General features: G+C 41.3%; 1 protein-coding gene across 21 annotated transcripts in view; it reads left to right on the plus strand.

Moving 5' to 3' along the window:
- Nucleotides 1-53: 53 nt before the first annotated feature.
- USP37 (ubiquitin specific peptidase 37) overlaps nucleotides 54-14809 on the plus strand; it is a 94975-nt gene continuing 80219 nt past the window's right edge. For 4 of the 21 annotated variants that reach the window (XR_011387106.1, XR_011387109.1, XM_051848163.2 and 1 more), the window contains exons 1-3: nucleotides 330-524; nucleotides 10181-10404; nucleotides 14309-14480. Coding sequence is in view for 11 of the 21 variants with exons in the window: in XM_051848163.2 (XP_051704123.1) it covers nucleotides 10249-10404; nucleotides 14309-14480 (328 nt within the window). In the remaining 10 variants the exon portion in view is untranslated. Of the gene's footprint in view, nucleotides 188-286; nucleotides 525-4447; nucleotides 4589-10180; nucleotides 10405-14308; nucleotides 14481-14809 lie in introns of those variants that run through there. The other 17 variants (XR_011387108.1, XM_008259143.4, XM_070070186.1 and 14 more) reach the window with 10 other exon arrangements.

Consider the following 14809-nt stretch of genomic DNA (forward strand, 5'->3'; position numbering starts at 1 on the left):
ACCCACTAGTCCCCGCACCCCTCGGCATCGGGCAGGTATCTTCAGAGAGGGGAGTGAACTCTGACCCTCCTCCGGAGGCCAGTGAAGGGCGGGAAAAGCCGGGCGTCCCTCCAGAACAAGTATTGCGCATGCCCGACTGGGCTGAGAAGAAGGGAATGGTGGGAGAACGGAATGAAGCGAAGTGAAGGTGCGCGTGCGTAGTACGGTCACGGCAGGGGCGGGGCCATTGGCCTAGGCCGCGTTTGGTGCTGGGGCGGGGCGAAGGCGCGCAGGGGGCGGAGTTTGCGGGCTACCGCGCACGCGCCTGCCTCTGGTCGCGTCGAGTGTGCGTACGTGCGTGCGTGCGTGCGTGTTTGCGTGTGGTCATAGTTCCCGCCATCAGCCGCTCTCCCTGACCAGGGGGAGCGAGCGGCCTCGCTCTTTCGGGCCCGAGGTCCCTTCCGTCTTCCCTCCCGGCTCCCCCGCGCCGCGTGGACTCCGTACTCTTGGCAGGCCTGTCGGGGGCTCCGGACTCTCAGACACAGGTAGGACGCCGGAGTGGCTTCTCCGTGGAGTCGGTTTTTTGGAGCTCCCTTCCCCGTGCGGTCCGCCCACCCGGCGTTCACTCTTGCGGAGTTGGCCCGGCTGACGCTTGGGCCGCCGGAACCCCTGCAAGTCCCCCCGGCAGCACGGGCACTCCGCTTGGCTGTTCCCTGCCGGCTTCCCCTCTCCTTTGACCTGCAGCGCTGTCACTCGCTCCCTCCGCACCCCGAACCTGACCCCCTTTTTCTCTGGGACTGTCATCCTTCGCTGCTTGCCCCCCAAGGAGGCCAGCCGGCTCTTCTGGTGACTTCTTTGCGCTTGTCCGTCAAGCCGTGGGCATGACACTCGCTCTGATGACCATTCCTTACCCGCCTCCGCCTAACCCTTCATTAAAAGGCGTAAATCGCGTTTTTGGCGTGTATTTGGCTGCTTCCCCTCTGTGGCCATCCGATCAGCTTGTCGTTCATGAGAGGAAGCTGTAACTGGTGAGAGTGCTGTGTCCTGGATGGTTACCCTAGCGTGATTTCGCGATAATCCTTCCAACATTTCAGCCCCGGGTAAACGATTTTTACGGGGGTGGGGGGCGACTGGGAGGCGGTGGCCGTGCCCTAGGAGCCTGACCTGAAGAGACACCTAGGAGAGGATGACAAGGATGCAGCCGGGGGTGCTGAGCTGGAGGTCCGACGAGAGGGGTTCTGCACACACAGACTGTGTGTGTGTGTCATCTGCCGTGCTGACAGTAGTTGGAGCTCTGTGTGTGGATGAAGTTGCCTGAAGAGTTTAGTGCTAGGAAAAGTGACCTAGGATGCAGCTCTGAGGCATTCTGGATGTTTAATAACTGGAAAAGAGGAGGGTGAGTCTTGCGAGAGAGGGAAGATCCCTACCTAGTGTTGCATTAGGCAGAAAGGCTAAGTTGAAGGGCTGAAAAACCCAGCGACACAAGGTAACCGTGTATCTTAGTGAGAGATGATTGATGAAGTAAAATAAATATGCGGGCTCAGTCCTAGGTTTTTTCTTACTTTTCCATTCCTCCCTGAGCTTTAAATTCCACCTATGTATTGATGACTTAAGACTTTTTTAATTCCAGTCTCTTCTGTTTTCAGCCCCATATCTAAATATTCAGCTGTCTGACATCTAAACTTGGCTGTTTTCTTAGGAAATTTAAATATAACTTGTCTCAAGGCAGAGTCTTGATCGTTATCCCCAGACCCAAATTCTTAGTTTTCCATTTCATTCAGTGGCATGTGCATTTATCTACTTGCACAAGGTAGAACATCGAGAGGCATTCTTGACTTCTTCCTTGGCTCATACATCGTACACTCTTAAAGTCCTAGTCTACTTCTAAGATACCTATTTCTTTACATCTTCACAATCGCTATCACTTTTCTTGTTCAAGCCACAGTCCTTTTTCACGTGGTGCCTGACTCTCAGTATTCTCACCTGTTATGTGGGAGTGTAACAGGAATCCTCACCTTACTGGACTGTTATGAAGATTAAATGAAATAACCCTGATAAACACATGGCATGTAGTAAATCGCCAGTAAGCAACAATTGTTTCTGTAGTTATTATAAGTCATTATAATGTCAATACATTCCTTTTTTAGTTGCCCTGTTTTCTTCCATTCTTGCTCCTTTATGTTCCCCAAACCCAAACACATCACATCTCTTCTCCACTCGGGAGTAACAGCATTTCTTCGCTTGAGACTCGGAAGTGGATTTTCCGATGCTTGCTTAGTGAATTTTGGATAGCAGTCCGAGTCCTCCCTGTGCTCCACGGGACTGCATCCTCTGATTCCTGCTTGTTTACCAGCTTCGTCTTGCACCCTCCTCCCTCCCCTCACTAAACCCTAGCCATGCTGCTGTTAATCTCCCTCATCACACCAGCTTGTTTCCCAGTTCAGGGCCTTTGCACATGGTGCCCCGATTCCCTGGCCTGTCCCAGCACCACCGTCCTGCTCTTCAACTTTTGCTTAAGTGAAGCTTTTTCCCGATGTTCTATTCCCCTCCCATTGTGTCTTCTAGTAATTCCAGCTTACTGATATTCTTGTCATCCCATTACAGACACTTTTCACTGTGCAGAAAAATTAAAGCACACAGAAGAGAAAAACAAAGGGTTTTCCAGCTTTGGATACTGTTAGCATTCTCATAAAATTATTCAGCTTTTAAACTCTTGAATTGGAAATAAACTTTATCTGAATCAACTTCCTTCTCTGCTTTCAGCTATAACACTAAAATGTTTTTACTTTTTAATTTGTTCCATATCACTAATTTTATCTCCCTTGTACATTTGTTTTAGGGATTTTTTTTTTTTAAGAAAAAAAAGTCCTTGAAAATCAGTGTAGTGGTTTGTCTAGTTTAACAACAGATTAAGCTTTGAGACCGGTGAAGATAAATAGATAATGCAGAATTCCGTATTTACGTTGGTTGGATTATGAAGGCGATATTAAAATTTAATGCTTTGTGTTTTATATTTGGGTTGAAAAATAGGGAATAAGAAATAGGAAGCATGCATTTGGGCTTATTTTCTAGGTAGTGATGAGCTATTAAAAAATGGAAGGCAGTTAGCATTAGTAGAAAGTATTTAGCACTTTCTAAATGATTTTATTTTGTTGGAGTATACAAGTTCTGTGTCTGTGAATTATGCTTCCCTCCCCTGTTTAGGGTGGGGAGAGACAACAAGTGAGTACTTCAGTTGGTAGGAATTAAGGAGAGTAGGTCTTTGGAAAGGATACGGTAATGTAAATAATTTGTTGGTGGGAAAATCAAGAGGTCAGAGAATAGAAAGTGATGGCCACAGTTCATTGATGAGGGTGAACTATGGGAGTAGTTAAAACTGTGGGCTCTTGTATTTGGCATAGCTTTGTCTTTGACTGATACTGTTTACATAAATTAATGTCTCTAGGCTTGAATTTCCTCATCCGTAAAATAGAGATAACAATAATCCATATCCCTTAGGGTTATTGTGAAAATTAAATGAAATAATGCATTTATGGCATTTAGCACTGTGCATAGTAAATATTACATAATAAATATTAGACGGGGTGATGGCAAAGTGATGAAAAGACTGGATTTTGGATGGATTGAATATTAGGTTAATATTGGTGCTAAGAGTCCTTACTTGAATCATGGGGGAGGAACAAAAGCAGGGAAGTCCAGGACCTTCTTAGTGAAGGCGAAGACTATTGTCTTCATCTGTCCATCTCTCTCTCTTTTTTTTTTTTTTTTTTTTTTTGACAGGCAGAGTTAGAGAGAGAGACAGAGAGAAAGGTCTTCCTTTGTCCATTGGTTCACCCCCTAAGTGGCCGCTACAGCTGGCGCATTGCGGCCAGCGTGCTGTGCCAATCCGAAGCCAGGAGCCAGGTGCTTCCTCCTGGTCTCCATGCAGGTGTAGGGCCCAAGGACCTGGGCCATCCTCCACTGCCTTCCCAGGCCACTGCAGAGAGCTGGACAGGAAGAGAAGCAACTGGGACAGAATCCATCTCTACCTTAGTGTCTTCAGAGTTTCAAAAGAAAAGTCAAAGCACCAGATTTCCCTGCCTTTTGAAATTTGTATCAGCATGTCCTGGAAGTGCTGTTTTAAGACTTAAGGTGTCATTCTGTAACAATGTTTATAAAGCCAACAAAGGAAATACTCTTTTGCATTGACTTGTTTCAAAATGTAGCAGGAATAAATTAGACATGGGTTGATCAAGGTGCAAGCTCCTGTAGTCCTTCATTTTACACAGCAAAAATATTCCTAAAGTTCTGTTGATCCTGTGTGTGGGGGTACATATGTGTTGCTTATCATTTTCTAAATATTTTTGATAAGTGATTTGTGGTTTTTAAATGATTAAGGGGTTGATTATCATACAAATGCTCACTTTTTTTTCAGTTTTAATTTCATGTACTGGATTATTTTAAAAAGGCACACTTGTATTTTCTTTAGCTGAGCTGATGGCTCCTGGAGAACTGGCCTAGCTGCAGAATATGAGTAGTTTCCCAAGAAGAGTGCATTGCCTTTGGCACAAGGATCAGCATAAAGGTGAATTGTTATTACATAGGGTTTTTCAGTAAAAGTCACTGAAAAGTAAGTAATGTTTTTGTTTTGGATGTGTTTCCAAAAGTATGAAAATTGGAAAAAATTGACAGTTTTCTGTGTTTATTTTGTAGTAGCAGTTTTATCCTTTATCATGCTTTCTCAACCTCAAAATGCCCTCTGGATAAGGATGTTTTTAAACTGGTACATAAAATGTGAGCATTTAAGTAAATATATGGGGTAAGGATGCATTTTGCCTGTATTATTGATTGAATTTTCATGGGATGCTCACAGAATTTTTAGTAAGTATGAAGGTTTAGGAAACGGGGAATCATTTCATTTTAATTATTCTTTGTCTTCCTCTTGGTGCTTTGATAAGAGAATTAACATGATCATGTTTAAGAAAACATTCCTTGTCTTGGGTCCATAGAAAGCTTAACTGTTACTGGATCATGCTTCATGCTGAAAAAGAAACTTTTTTTCCCCTTTACTAAGTAGGGCAAGCCCTGATGATATTATGAACATACAATAGTAACACTTAATTTAGTACAAAATCAGCGAAAGGACTCTATTGAGGCACAAAGAGAAATTTTTTTATATTGTTTCTGCTAGTTTTGTGTGCCGAATCCTTTAGGTTTTTTTCCTTAGAGGAAAGAGATTGCTAGTAGAAATGGTTAAGAAAATGTTCAATATCAGAAGTAAAATTTTATATTAACCAAAACTCTGCATCAGAATGTTTGAGAGGCATGGAGATTTAGAAGAAAACTGAAGTAACCAGTATTATTTTAAATCTCTCATATACTTCAATGAACTTTGAAATCTTCATCTCTAAGTTTTATTAAATAAACTGTTTTAAAATTATGTACTTCTGTTGGAGGAATTTAAGATTACTGATTTTCATGTATGCACATAAAGTAGACACTAAGATAACGGGGATTGGTATTCCCATTTTCTGGCACCTTGACCAATAATGACATACAAGGAAAAATGAGGGGAATTTGATGATATCTGACTCTTAATAGGGAGTTTCTTTATTGAGCAATAGCAACATGAATCTCAGTTTGGGCAGGTTTATTAAGTTTTAAATAATGTATTCTGTAACTTATTCTTAAGTGATCCCCCCCCTCCATTGAATTCTTAACAGCGTATGAGGGCAGCTTTGCATTTAGTGGAGAAGTTCAGATGCACATAGGAAAAACTGTGATGTCTTCAAAAAATGAGTTATGTAGTTCAGTGCAGAAACGATGCTCTTGTAAAGGACTTGGTAATTATAACCTCATGTTTACCACATAGAGGGTGTTTTTGATTACAGTATCAACTGTTATATATTTTAGTAGCAAACTGAATAGAATTGATAGTGCTGATTTGTTCATTATTCTTGAATAATGAGTTTCTGTTACTTGGGTGTCAGACACTGTCCTTGTGAGGAATGCAGAGGTTAAGAAAATATTCTCTGTCTTCAGATAGCAAAGTGTGGAGAGACAGAGGTAAACAACTTATAATACAATGTACTAAATACTGGAGGTAACAGCACAGGGAACAATGCAAGGACAGAAGAGGGTTTAACATTCTCAGTATCAGTATGGGAGAGAACAAGTGAAAGAAGTTAGAAAAGATTTCTTAGAGAGGATAACTTCTAAATTGACCTTGATTTTAGAGCTGGGAGAAGAAATTAGAGAGGGTTGCAGATGGGGAAGTTCACAGAAATCCTCTACACATAACCACAGTGTGTGGAGAGGTATAGTGAGAACTCATGGGTCTTGGGAGAAATTAGAAGTAAAGTGACTAGATCTGGGGATCTTGGGAGTACAGAGGTAAGCAGGACCAGGGTCATGAAGGGCCTTGGTGTCATTTTTGAATTTGGGTTTTATGGTGAGGAGCCATTGGATGACATTAAGGAGAACAGTGATGTGAGTTGATCTGCAGTTCATTATAAAGCTGTCTGGAAGGTATATGGAAATAGAACTGACAAGACTTTCCTCTGACCTTCCATTCTCCAGTCTAATACCAATAATCAAGAAAGAAGTTAAAGGCAGCTCCCATGTTTCTGGCAAGAGAAACTGGGGTAGGAGAAGAACTTTGTAGTCCTTGTAGTGTTGAAAGGCAGACTGGAAAAAGATCTCAAGGACATATCTAAACAGTGAAGCCACAAATTATGAATTGTGAAAAAAAAAAAATACAGATTCACCTTGTTAGCCCAGATTTCTGTAGAGTTATTAGATAGAGCAAAATGCCATGTTAACAGACTGGTCTATAAACTGTAATGCCTTTATAATTTTTTTGATATATTTATATACCAAAAATTATACTAATACATAAATCTGGTCAGAGTAGGCACTCAAACAAATTTCGACGAGTAAATAATAGATGACTTATGCTGCATTACACTCTAGAACTCCTTATTATAACTTTTATTGTGTCCTCTGCCATTTTTTTTTTTTAAGATTTATTTATTTGAAAGGTAGTGTTATAGAGAGGCAGAGGCAAAGAGAGAAGTCTTCCATCAGCTGGTTCCCTCCCCAAATGGTTGCAACAGCCGGAGCTGAGCTGATCTAAAGACAGGAGCTTCTTCCAGGTCACCCACATGGGTGCAGGGGCCCAAGCACTTGGGCCATCTATTACTGCTTTCCCACACCATAGCAGAGAGCTGGATCAGAGTGGAGCAGCTAGGACTCAAACTGGTACCCGATGCCAGTGCTGCAGGCAGGGGCTTAGCCCGCCACACCACAGTGCTGGCCCTGTCCTCTGTCATTTTACATATAGTAACTAGAGGCCTTGAACAGGAGGCCTCAGGCTGTATCCTACCTGCAGCTGAGTTTTGTTTGATTTGTAGCTTTTCAATCTAAATTTAAATTCATTGCCCACAATAAAAAGTGGACCATTTTACATACTTTGTCTTTTTTTTTTTTTTTTGAAAAATTAGAAAATCTGGTAGTACTAGGTTCACTTTTTTTTTTTTTAAGAATTATTTTATTTATTTGAAAGAGTTACAAAGAGAGATACAGCCAGAGAGAGAGAGAGAGAGAGGTCTTCCATTTCACTGGTTCGCTCCCCAATTGGCTGCAACGGCCAGAACTGTTCTGATCCAAAGCCAGGAGCCAGGAAGTTCTTCTGGGTCTCCCATGCAGGTACAGGGGCCCAAGGACTTGGGCCATCTTCTGCTGCTTTCCCAGGCCATAGCAGGGAGCTGGATCGAAAGAGGAGTAGCTGGGACTTGAACTGGTGCCCATGTAGGATGCTGGCACTGCAGGCTGGCGCTTTAACCCACTGCACCACAGCACCGGTCCTAGGTTCACTATTTCTACGTGAGACTAATTGTCTCAATTGAGTGACAGTCATCATGTTTTGCCTGCCTAAGTCATTTTTGTTATCTGCCTGGCCCTACAGGCAGTTGAGTTGATAATCCCTGTTTAACATTCATTAAGGTCTGGGGGCTGGCATTATGGTATAGCAGGGTCAGCTGCTGCTGAATGCCCAATTTGGTCATGTCCTGGCTGCTTCACTTCTGATCCAGCTCCCTGCTGATGTGCCTGGGAAAGCAGCAGAAGATGGTTCAAGTGCGTGGGCCCCTGGCACCCATGTGGGAGATCCAAATGAAGTTCCAGGCTTCTGGCTCTGTCCTGGCCCAGCCCTAGCTGTTGAGGCCGTTTGGGGAGTGAACTAGTAGATAGATGATCTCTCTCTTTCTGTCTTTCCTTCTCTCTGTAACTCTGCTTTTCAAATAAATAAATCTTTAAAAAAATTATTGAAGTGTTTGGAGGAAGATAGTACAGACAAGGGGTAAAATTTAGAAAATGAATACTAATCCATTAATATTAATACTGCCCTCTGCTAAGTGCCTCATGTGTTACCTCATTTCATTCTGCAATGCAACAGTATTTGCCACTTATTCTATGGCTGAGAAAACTAGTAACTAGAGAATATAAGTTACAAACTAGTGACAGCTGCCTCCTAATTTCTAGACCAAGAATTTTTTTCTTTAGTATACCAACTTTCCTTGGCTAGATACTTGAGCTGTTTAGGTGGTTGCAATGTTTAATGGTTTTTAAATATTAAATTATAAGCCAGAATCCATTTTAGAGGTCTGAAAGTGACATAAATAAAATTTGGTTTAGCAATTTTACATAACTACATGCATATGTATATGACACAGTATTTGGTAACATTCTCTGCTATAATTTTATTGACTTGCTGACTTTTGGTAAAGCAAGTTTGAAAAGTCTTAGATATTTCATTATTGCTCTAGGTTATTTTTAAGTGTTAAAAGTCAGGGAGCCAGCATTGTGTAGCAGGTAAAGCTGCAGCCTGTGACGCTGCGATACCATGTAGGTGCTGGTTTGTGTCCTTGCTGCTCCACTTTTGATCCAGCTTCCTGCTAATGGCCTGAGGAAAACAGCGGAATGTTACCCAAGTGTTTGGGCCAATGCCACCCACCTGGGAGACCCAGGTGAAACTCCTGGCTCCTGGCATAAACCTGACCATGTGGCCATGTGGGGAGTGAACCAGTGGATGGAGGATCTCTGTTTCTCCCTCTCTTTGGCTCTCTGTAACTCTGCCTCCGCCCCAACCCAAAAGAAAAGTTTGGTCAGATAGCCTGAGTATTTTCAAAGATAAAATTGGTAAAAATTCTTTCTAGGAATGGTAATGTTAAAATAAATGATAGGTGGTTAAACGATTTTTCTCAATGTAATCTTGAAGGGTGAGTCAACTTCATTATTTGAAAAATTTTATTCATTTAACATCTTCTTTGCCTGTTGCTATGCTTACACTGCTGACTATTAGAATACTTTGGTATGCTTTGCTCTTGGGCAGGAATGCCATTTTAATTTTTTTTTTTTTTTTTAATTTTTTTGACAGGCAGAGTGGACAGTGAGAGAGAGAGAGAAAGGTCTTCCATTGCCGTTGGTTCACCTTCCAATGGCCGCCGCGGCTGGCGCGCTGCGGCCGGCGCGCCGCGCTGATCCGAAGCCAGGAGCCAGGAGCTTCTCCTGGTCTCCTATGCGGGTGCAGGGCCCAAGAACTTGGGCCATCCTCTGCTGCACTCCCAGGCCACAGCAGAGAGCTGGCCTGGAAGAGGGGCAGCCGGGACAGAATCCGACGCCCTGACCAGGACTAGAACCCAGTGTGCGGGCGCCGCAAGGTGGAGGATTAGCCTAGTGAGCTGTGGCGCCGGCTGTGGAATGCCATTTTAAGAAGTGGAGTCAGTAATAAAAATTTTTTTTACTCAAGATTCACAACCCATTATTCATGAGAGAAGAAAAGAATCAATGCTTTAATGGTAAAGGAATCACAGTGAGAATGGAATCTTTCTTATTCCTAATTGATATGTCTTTATTGACAGCAATTTAGTTGAGAATGGTGCAAAAATGTAGAATTTTGATGTTACTGACACAGTTACTGGACACACGGCAAAGAAGGGAACTTGTGCAGAGTGAAATCAAAGGTGGTTAGATGTAGTCCTTGAATGCCAGTGCCTCCTTGGGTTGTCTTTCTTGCCTGTGCTGTGCAGCTAAGCAGGATGCCTTATACGAGTGGTTATTCAAATGGAGAAAGGGACATAAGTTGATTCATTAAACATTCTTTTTCAAACTCGTATTTTAATCACTAGTAAATTGTAACTTTTTCTTTATTTTTTTCCCTTAGAACCTATCAGGTGAAGGTGTATTTTTGCTTTTTAATTTGGCTAGAAGCAATTTATTTTTAAAGAAAGTATGTCTCCTCTGAAGATACATGGTCCTATCAGAATTCGAAGTATGCAGACTGGGATTACAAAGTGGAAAGAAGGATCCTTTGAAATTGTGGAAAAAGAGAATAAAGTCAGTCTAATAGTTCACTACAATACTGGAGGAATCCCAAGGACATTTCAGGTATTACCAAATAGAATTTTTTAGTAAATAGCTATTCTATGTTGTTACACGCATCATAGTAGCCCTTCTAGGTTAATGTTTCTTGCTGCTTATTTCCAGAACACTAGTACTTTTCTGTACATGTTTTATAAATTATTCACTAGCATTGTTGACAACGTATGATAAAGAAGGGGACATAGCCCCTTTTGTTGAAAAGAAAACTAGGGGCAGGGTAGGATTTGGATATTATTTACTGTGGCTATTTTAAAAACCATATTAGAATAACTTTATTATTTCCTTTTCTTAGTATTTATAGTGAATTCATCACTATTTAGTATTAGCTTTTAACAGAATTTATTAATATCTTCTAAAGGCCAGTGTCTGCCTCTTGGGTAATCCTACCAAAGGTTGTGGCATGGAACATTCAAGGAGGATTGTTTAAGGTCATCTTTACAGCTGTGTCTTCTGACTGTAAACTTTTGAAGGATTCTCATTTTATCACTGCAAAAAATAATTTTGTTTTTGCTTCTGACCTGCTTCTGCTTTCTTTCTTTTTTTTTTTTTTTTTAAGATTTATTTTATTTATTTAAAAGAGTTACAGAGAGAGAGAGAGAGAGAGAGTCTTTTGTCTGCCGAGTCACTCCCCAGATGGCTACAACAGCCAGAGCTGAGCTGATCCACAGCCAGGAGACAGGAGCCTCGAGCCTCCTCCAGGTCTCCCACATGGGTGCGGGGGCCCAAGCACTTGAGCCACCTTCCATTGCCTTCCTAGCCACAACAATAGGGAGCTGGATTGGAAGTGGAGCAGCCCAGACTCCAACCGGCACCCATATGGGATGCCGGCGCCCCAGGCTGGGACTTTAACCTGCTGCTCCACAGTGCCAGCCCCTGGACTGGTTCTCTTGTATAGTCAAGAGTTGCTTATCTTGAAGTGAACTGAAGAACATAACTTCTTTTCTGTACTTAAAATTCTCTTTTTTAGGTAGGTTATATACAAATACAGTATTTGTTCTAAATAAAAATATTTTATTGAAGAACAATGTACAACTTTATGTTTGGAGCCTGATCTAAGATAAAATTTCCATTTGTCTCTGTATTTGAACTTTGAAAATAAATTTCTTATGATTTTATGTATCAAAGATAGTCTTCAATAAATTGAAAGTGGTGACAAGTAATAAAAGCTATAGTAGGTTGTCAAGAACATATTTACTAATTGCTCATCTCAATAAAAGAAAGGATTTTCAAATAGAGACTTGCTTTTTTCAGTTCTCAGTCCAAGTAGGGACTGAGTGAATATTCAGATATTAAGCTAATGTAGATCAGTTCTATGTCCATTTACATTTGACATTAATTTGTTAACCATCTATAGGCTGCTGTTGTGGATACTGTGCTAAGGGCTAAGGATACAGAGTTGAATGAGATACCACTTCCTCAAACTTATTCAAATACATTTTCAGCTGAGGTGACACAACGAAGCAAGTCGTTTGTGCTCTGAGGATTTAAAGAATAAATAAGAGTTGCCATTCATAGTGGAGGAAAGGAGGAAGTGATTTCTGTGCATGAAAAAATACTTGATGTGTGAATGAACCCTCAGGGAATCAAAGTTATTTTAAAATAAGTGGGCAGTGGAGAGTGAGTGGCAAGAGTAGAGGCTGAAAAACTAGGTTGGAACCAAATCTTGATGTTTCTTCTTTGGCATAAGAGGAGCTCAGGTTCTAAGGAGCAAAAATCTCAAATTCAGATTCCTATAGGGGCTAGGCAGATGACTTTAGTTCAAGAAATAGTGAGAGCATAAGGTTAGTTTAGGAGTTTAGATGACGGATGAAAGTTCTGAATAAAGGAAGAAGAAGAAGGAAGAAAGGAAAGAGATGAAAAGATTTCAAGAAGATTTCACCCATTAGATTTGAGAGGTGAGAGTGCAAAGAATTGAGGGAGCCTGTTGCTGTGGTGTAGTAGGTAAAGCCACCAGCTGAGTGCTGACATCCTATGTGGGCGCTGGTTGAAGTCCTGGCTGCTCTACTTCCAATCCAGCTCTCTCCTAAGGCCTGGGAAAGCAGTTGAAAATGGCCCAAGTGCTTGGGCCCCTGCACCCACATGGGAGACCCAGAAGAAGCTCCTGGCTCCTGGCTTCGGATCAGAGCAGCTCTGGCCGATGGAGCCAATTGGGGAGTGAACCAGCAGATGGAAGACCTCTCTCTCTCTCTGCCTCTCCTTCTCTCTGTGTGTAACTCTTTCAAATAAATAAATAAGTCTTTTTAAAAAAATTGAGAAAGAGTCCTACATTTCTGAATGCATGGCATTCATTTTCTCTGATATAGGAAATAGAGGAAAAGAAGTGGGGTGTGGGGACATGAAGAGCTGAGTTGTCTGAGACACCAGACATTCAGAAGGTGAGTAGGGCTGGAGCTTCAACAGAGAGGTCTGGACTTCAGATAAAGAGGGACTGGTGCTGTGGTGTAGTGGGTAAAGCCGTCAGCTGCAGTGCTGACCTCCATGTGCAGTGATGGCTGCTCCACTTCCGATCCAGCTCTGCTATGGCCTAAGAAAGCAGTAGAGGATGGCCAAGGTCCTTGGGCCCCTGCACCCACATGGGAAACCTGGAAGAAGCTCCAGGCTCCTGGCTTCGGATCACCCATTTGGGGAGTGAACTAGCAGATGGAAGACTCCTTCTTTCTGTGCCTCTGCCTCTCTGTAACTCTGTCTTTCAAATAAGTAAATAAATCTTTAAAAGAAGGCGAGAAAGAATTGGGAGTCCTTACTGTATGGATAATCACTAAATCATGGTGCTAGAAGGGATTCTCAGTTGTAAAGTGACCAAGTTCAAGATTATTCTTATCTTGTTTGTTAATGTACAGGCTTTCCTTTAATATTTAATTTTTAAAAAGTGGTAAATAATGCCAGTATGTTATCCAGTCTTTGTATTTTACTAGAGATTTTCTACTCAAAGTCAGAAATTTAAAAGCTACTTTGATGCTAAAAAAATGTCATTTACAATTTGGATATGAATTAACCGGTAAAGTTGTTTTTCATTTCTATCTAAAATGGACAAAGATTTATTCTCCCTAATCTTAGGGAAATATATGACTATGTTATTACTTCATTATGCTACTTAGAGGCTATGTCTTCAGCAAAAGGCAGTTTTAGAAAGCTGAGTGTATGTCTTAAAAGGGAAGGTAATAGAGAACAAGGCTGCCAGACTTCCAGGACTTGGATAATAAGGAAACTGTATGATTTTAGTTTAGTCTTGGAAAAGTTTCATTCAAGAGAAGATGAAAATTACGGTTTCTTAGCACATTCCTGAAGACTTGGAGAGACTAAGATGAATTATTTAGTTCTGGGGAGAGGTATCATTAAGTTAAGAGATTCCTGATGTACTCATGGTCTTTGTAATTTAATGAAAGCTAAATGAGTCTGCTTAGTTGAAAAAGGAAGATGTATTCTTATATTGTAAAAGTCTATTTTTGAATTATTTTTGAGAGTTTAGAATTCTTTTAGTACTGTAGCTTGGATTAATATATTCTTTTCCCTTGCAGCCACCCAAACATTTTGTCAGTGTCTAAGCAGATTTTGTTTTAAAAAGAAAAGAAACAAAAAGAGTGTACAGCCAACCAGGCTCTGAAAATTGTTAACCCACCAGTTTTTATCTTTTGTAACTTTATAACTATATCTGAAAATATGGAATTTTCTACCATAAGATAAAGAATGCTAGGATTACTCTAAGGTGAATTTTAATAGTATGTGTTTGTATCTCTTTAACAGTCAAATCTTTGATCTAAATGTATCAAGAAATAAGAGCTCTTTCAGTTGAAAAATATGGGAAATAAGATAGGTAACTTAGGAAGTATAAACTTTAGTATTCATTATGTAACTTATTATACCTTTTTACATGTTTTTAATAAGATAATTTTCTTTTTGTCTTGACCAGCTAAGTCATAACATTAAAAATGTGGTGCTTCGACCCAGTGGAGCAAAACAAAGTCGCCTAATGTTAACTCTACAAGATAACAGCTTCTTGTCTATTGACAAAGTACCAAGTAAGGATGCAGAAGAAATGAGGTTGTTTCTAGATGCAGTTCATCAAAACAGACTTCATGCAGGTGAGCACTGACCATCCAAGGAACTGACATTAGCAATTTCTTTTTAAAGATTTATTTTATTTATTTGAAAGGCAGAGTTTCAGAGAGAGAGGGAGAGACAGATCTTCCATCTGCTGGTCTACCCCCTAAATGAATGCAATGGACAGGGCTGGGCCAGACCAAAACAGGAGATTGGAATGCCATTTGGATTTCCCATGTCTTCTGCTACTTTCTCAAGGGGCTGGATGCAGAATCAGAAGTAGAGCAGTCAGGGGCCGATGCTGTGGCGCAGCAGGTTAAGGCCCTGGCCTCAAGTGCCGGCATCCTATATAGGCGCCGGCTCTTGTCGC

The sequence above is a fragment of the Oryctolagus cuniculus genome, chromosome 3 (assembly GCF_964237555.1).
Source record: "Oryctolagus cuniculus chromosome 3, mOryCun1.1, whole genome shotgun sequence".
NCBI classification, from domain to species: domain Eukaryota; kingdom Metazoa; phylum Chordata; class Mammalia; order Lagomorpha; family Leporidae; genus Oryctolagus; species Oryctolagus cuniculus.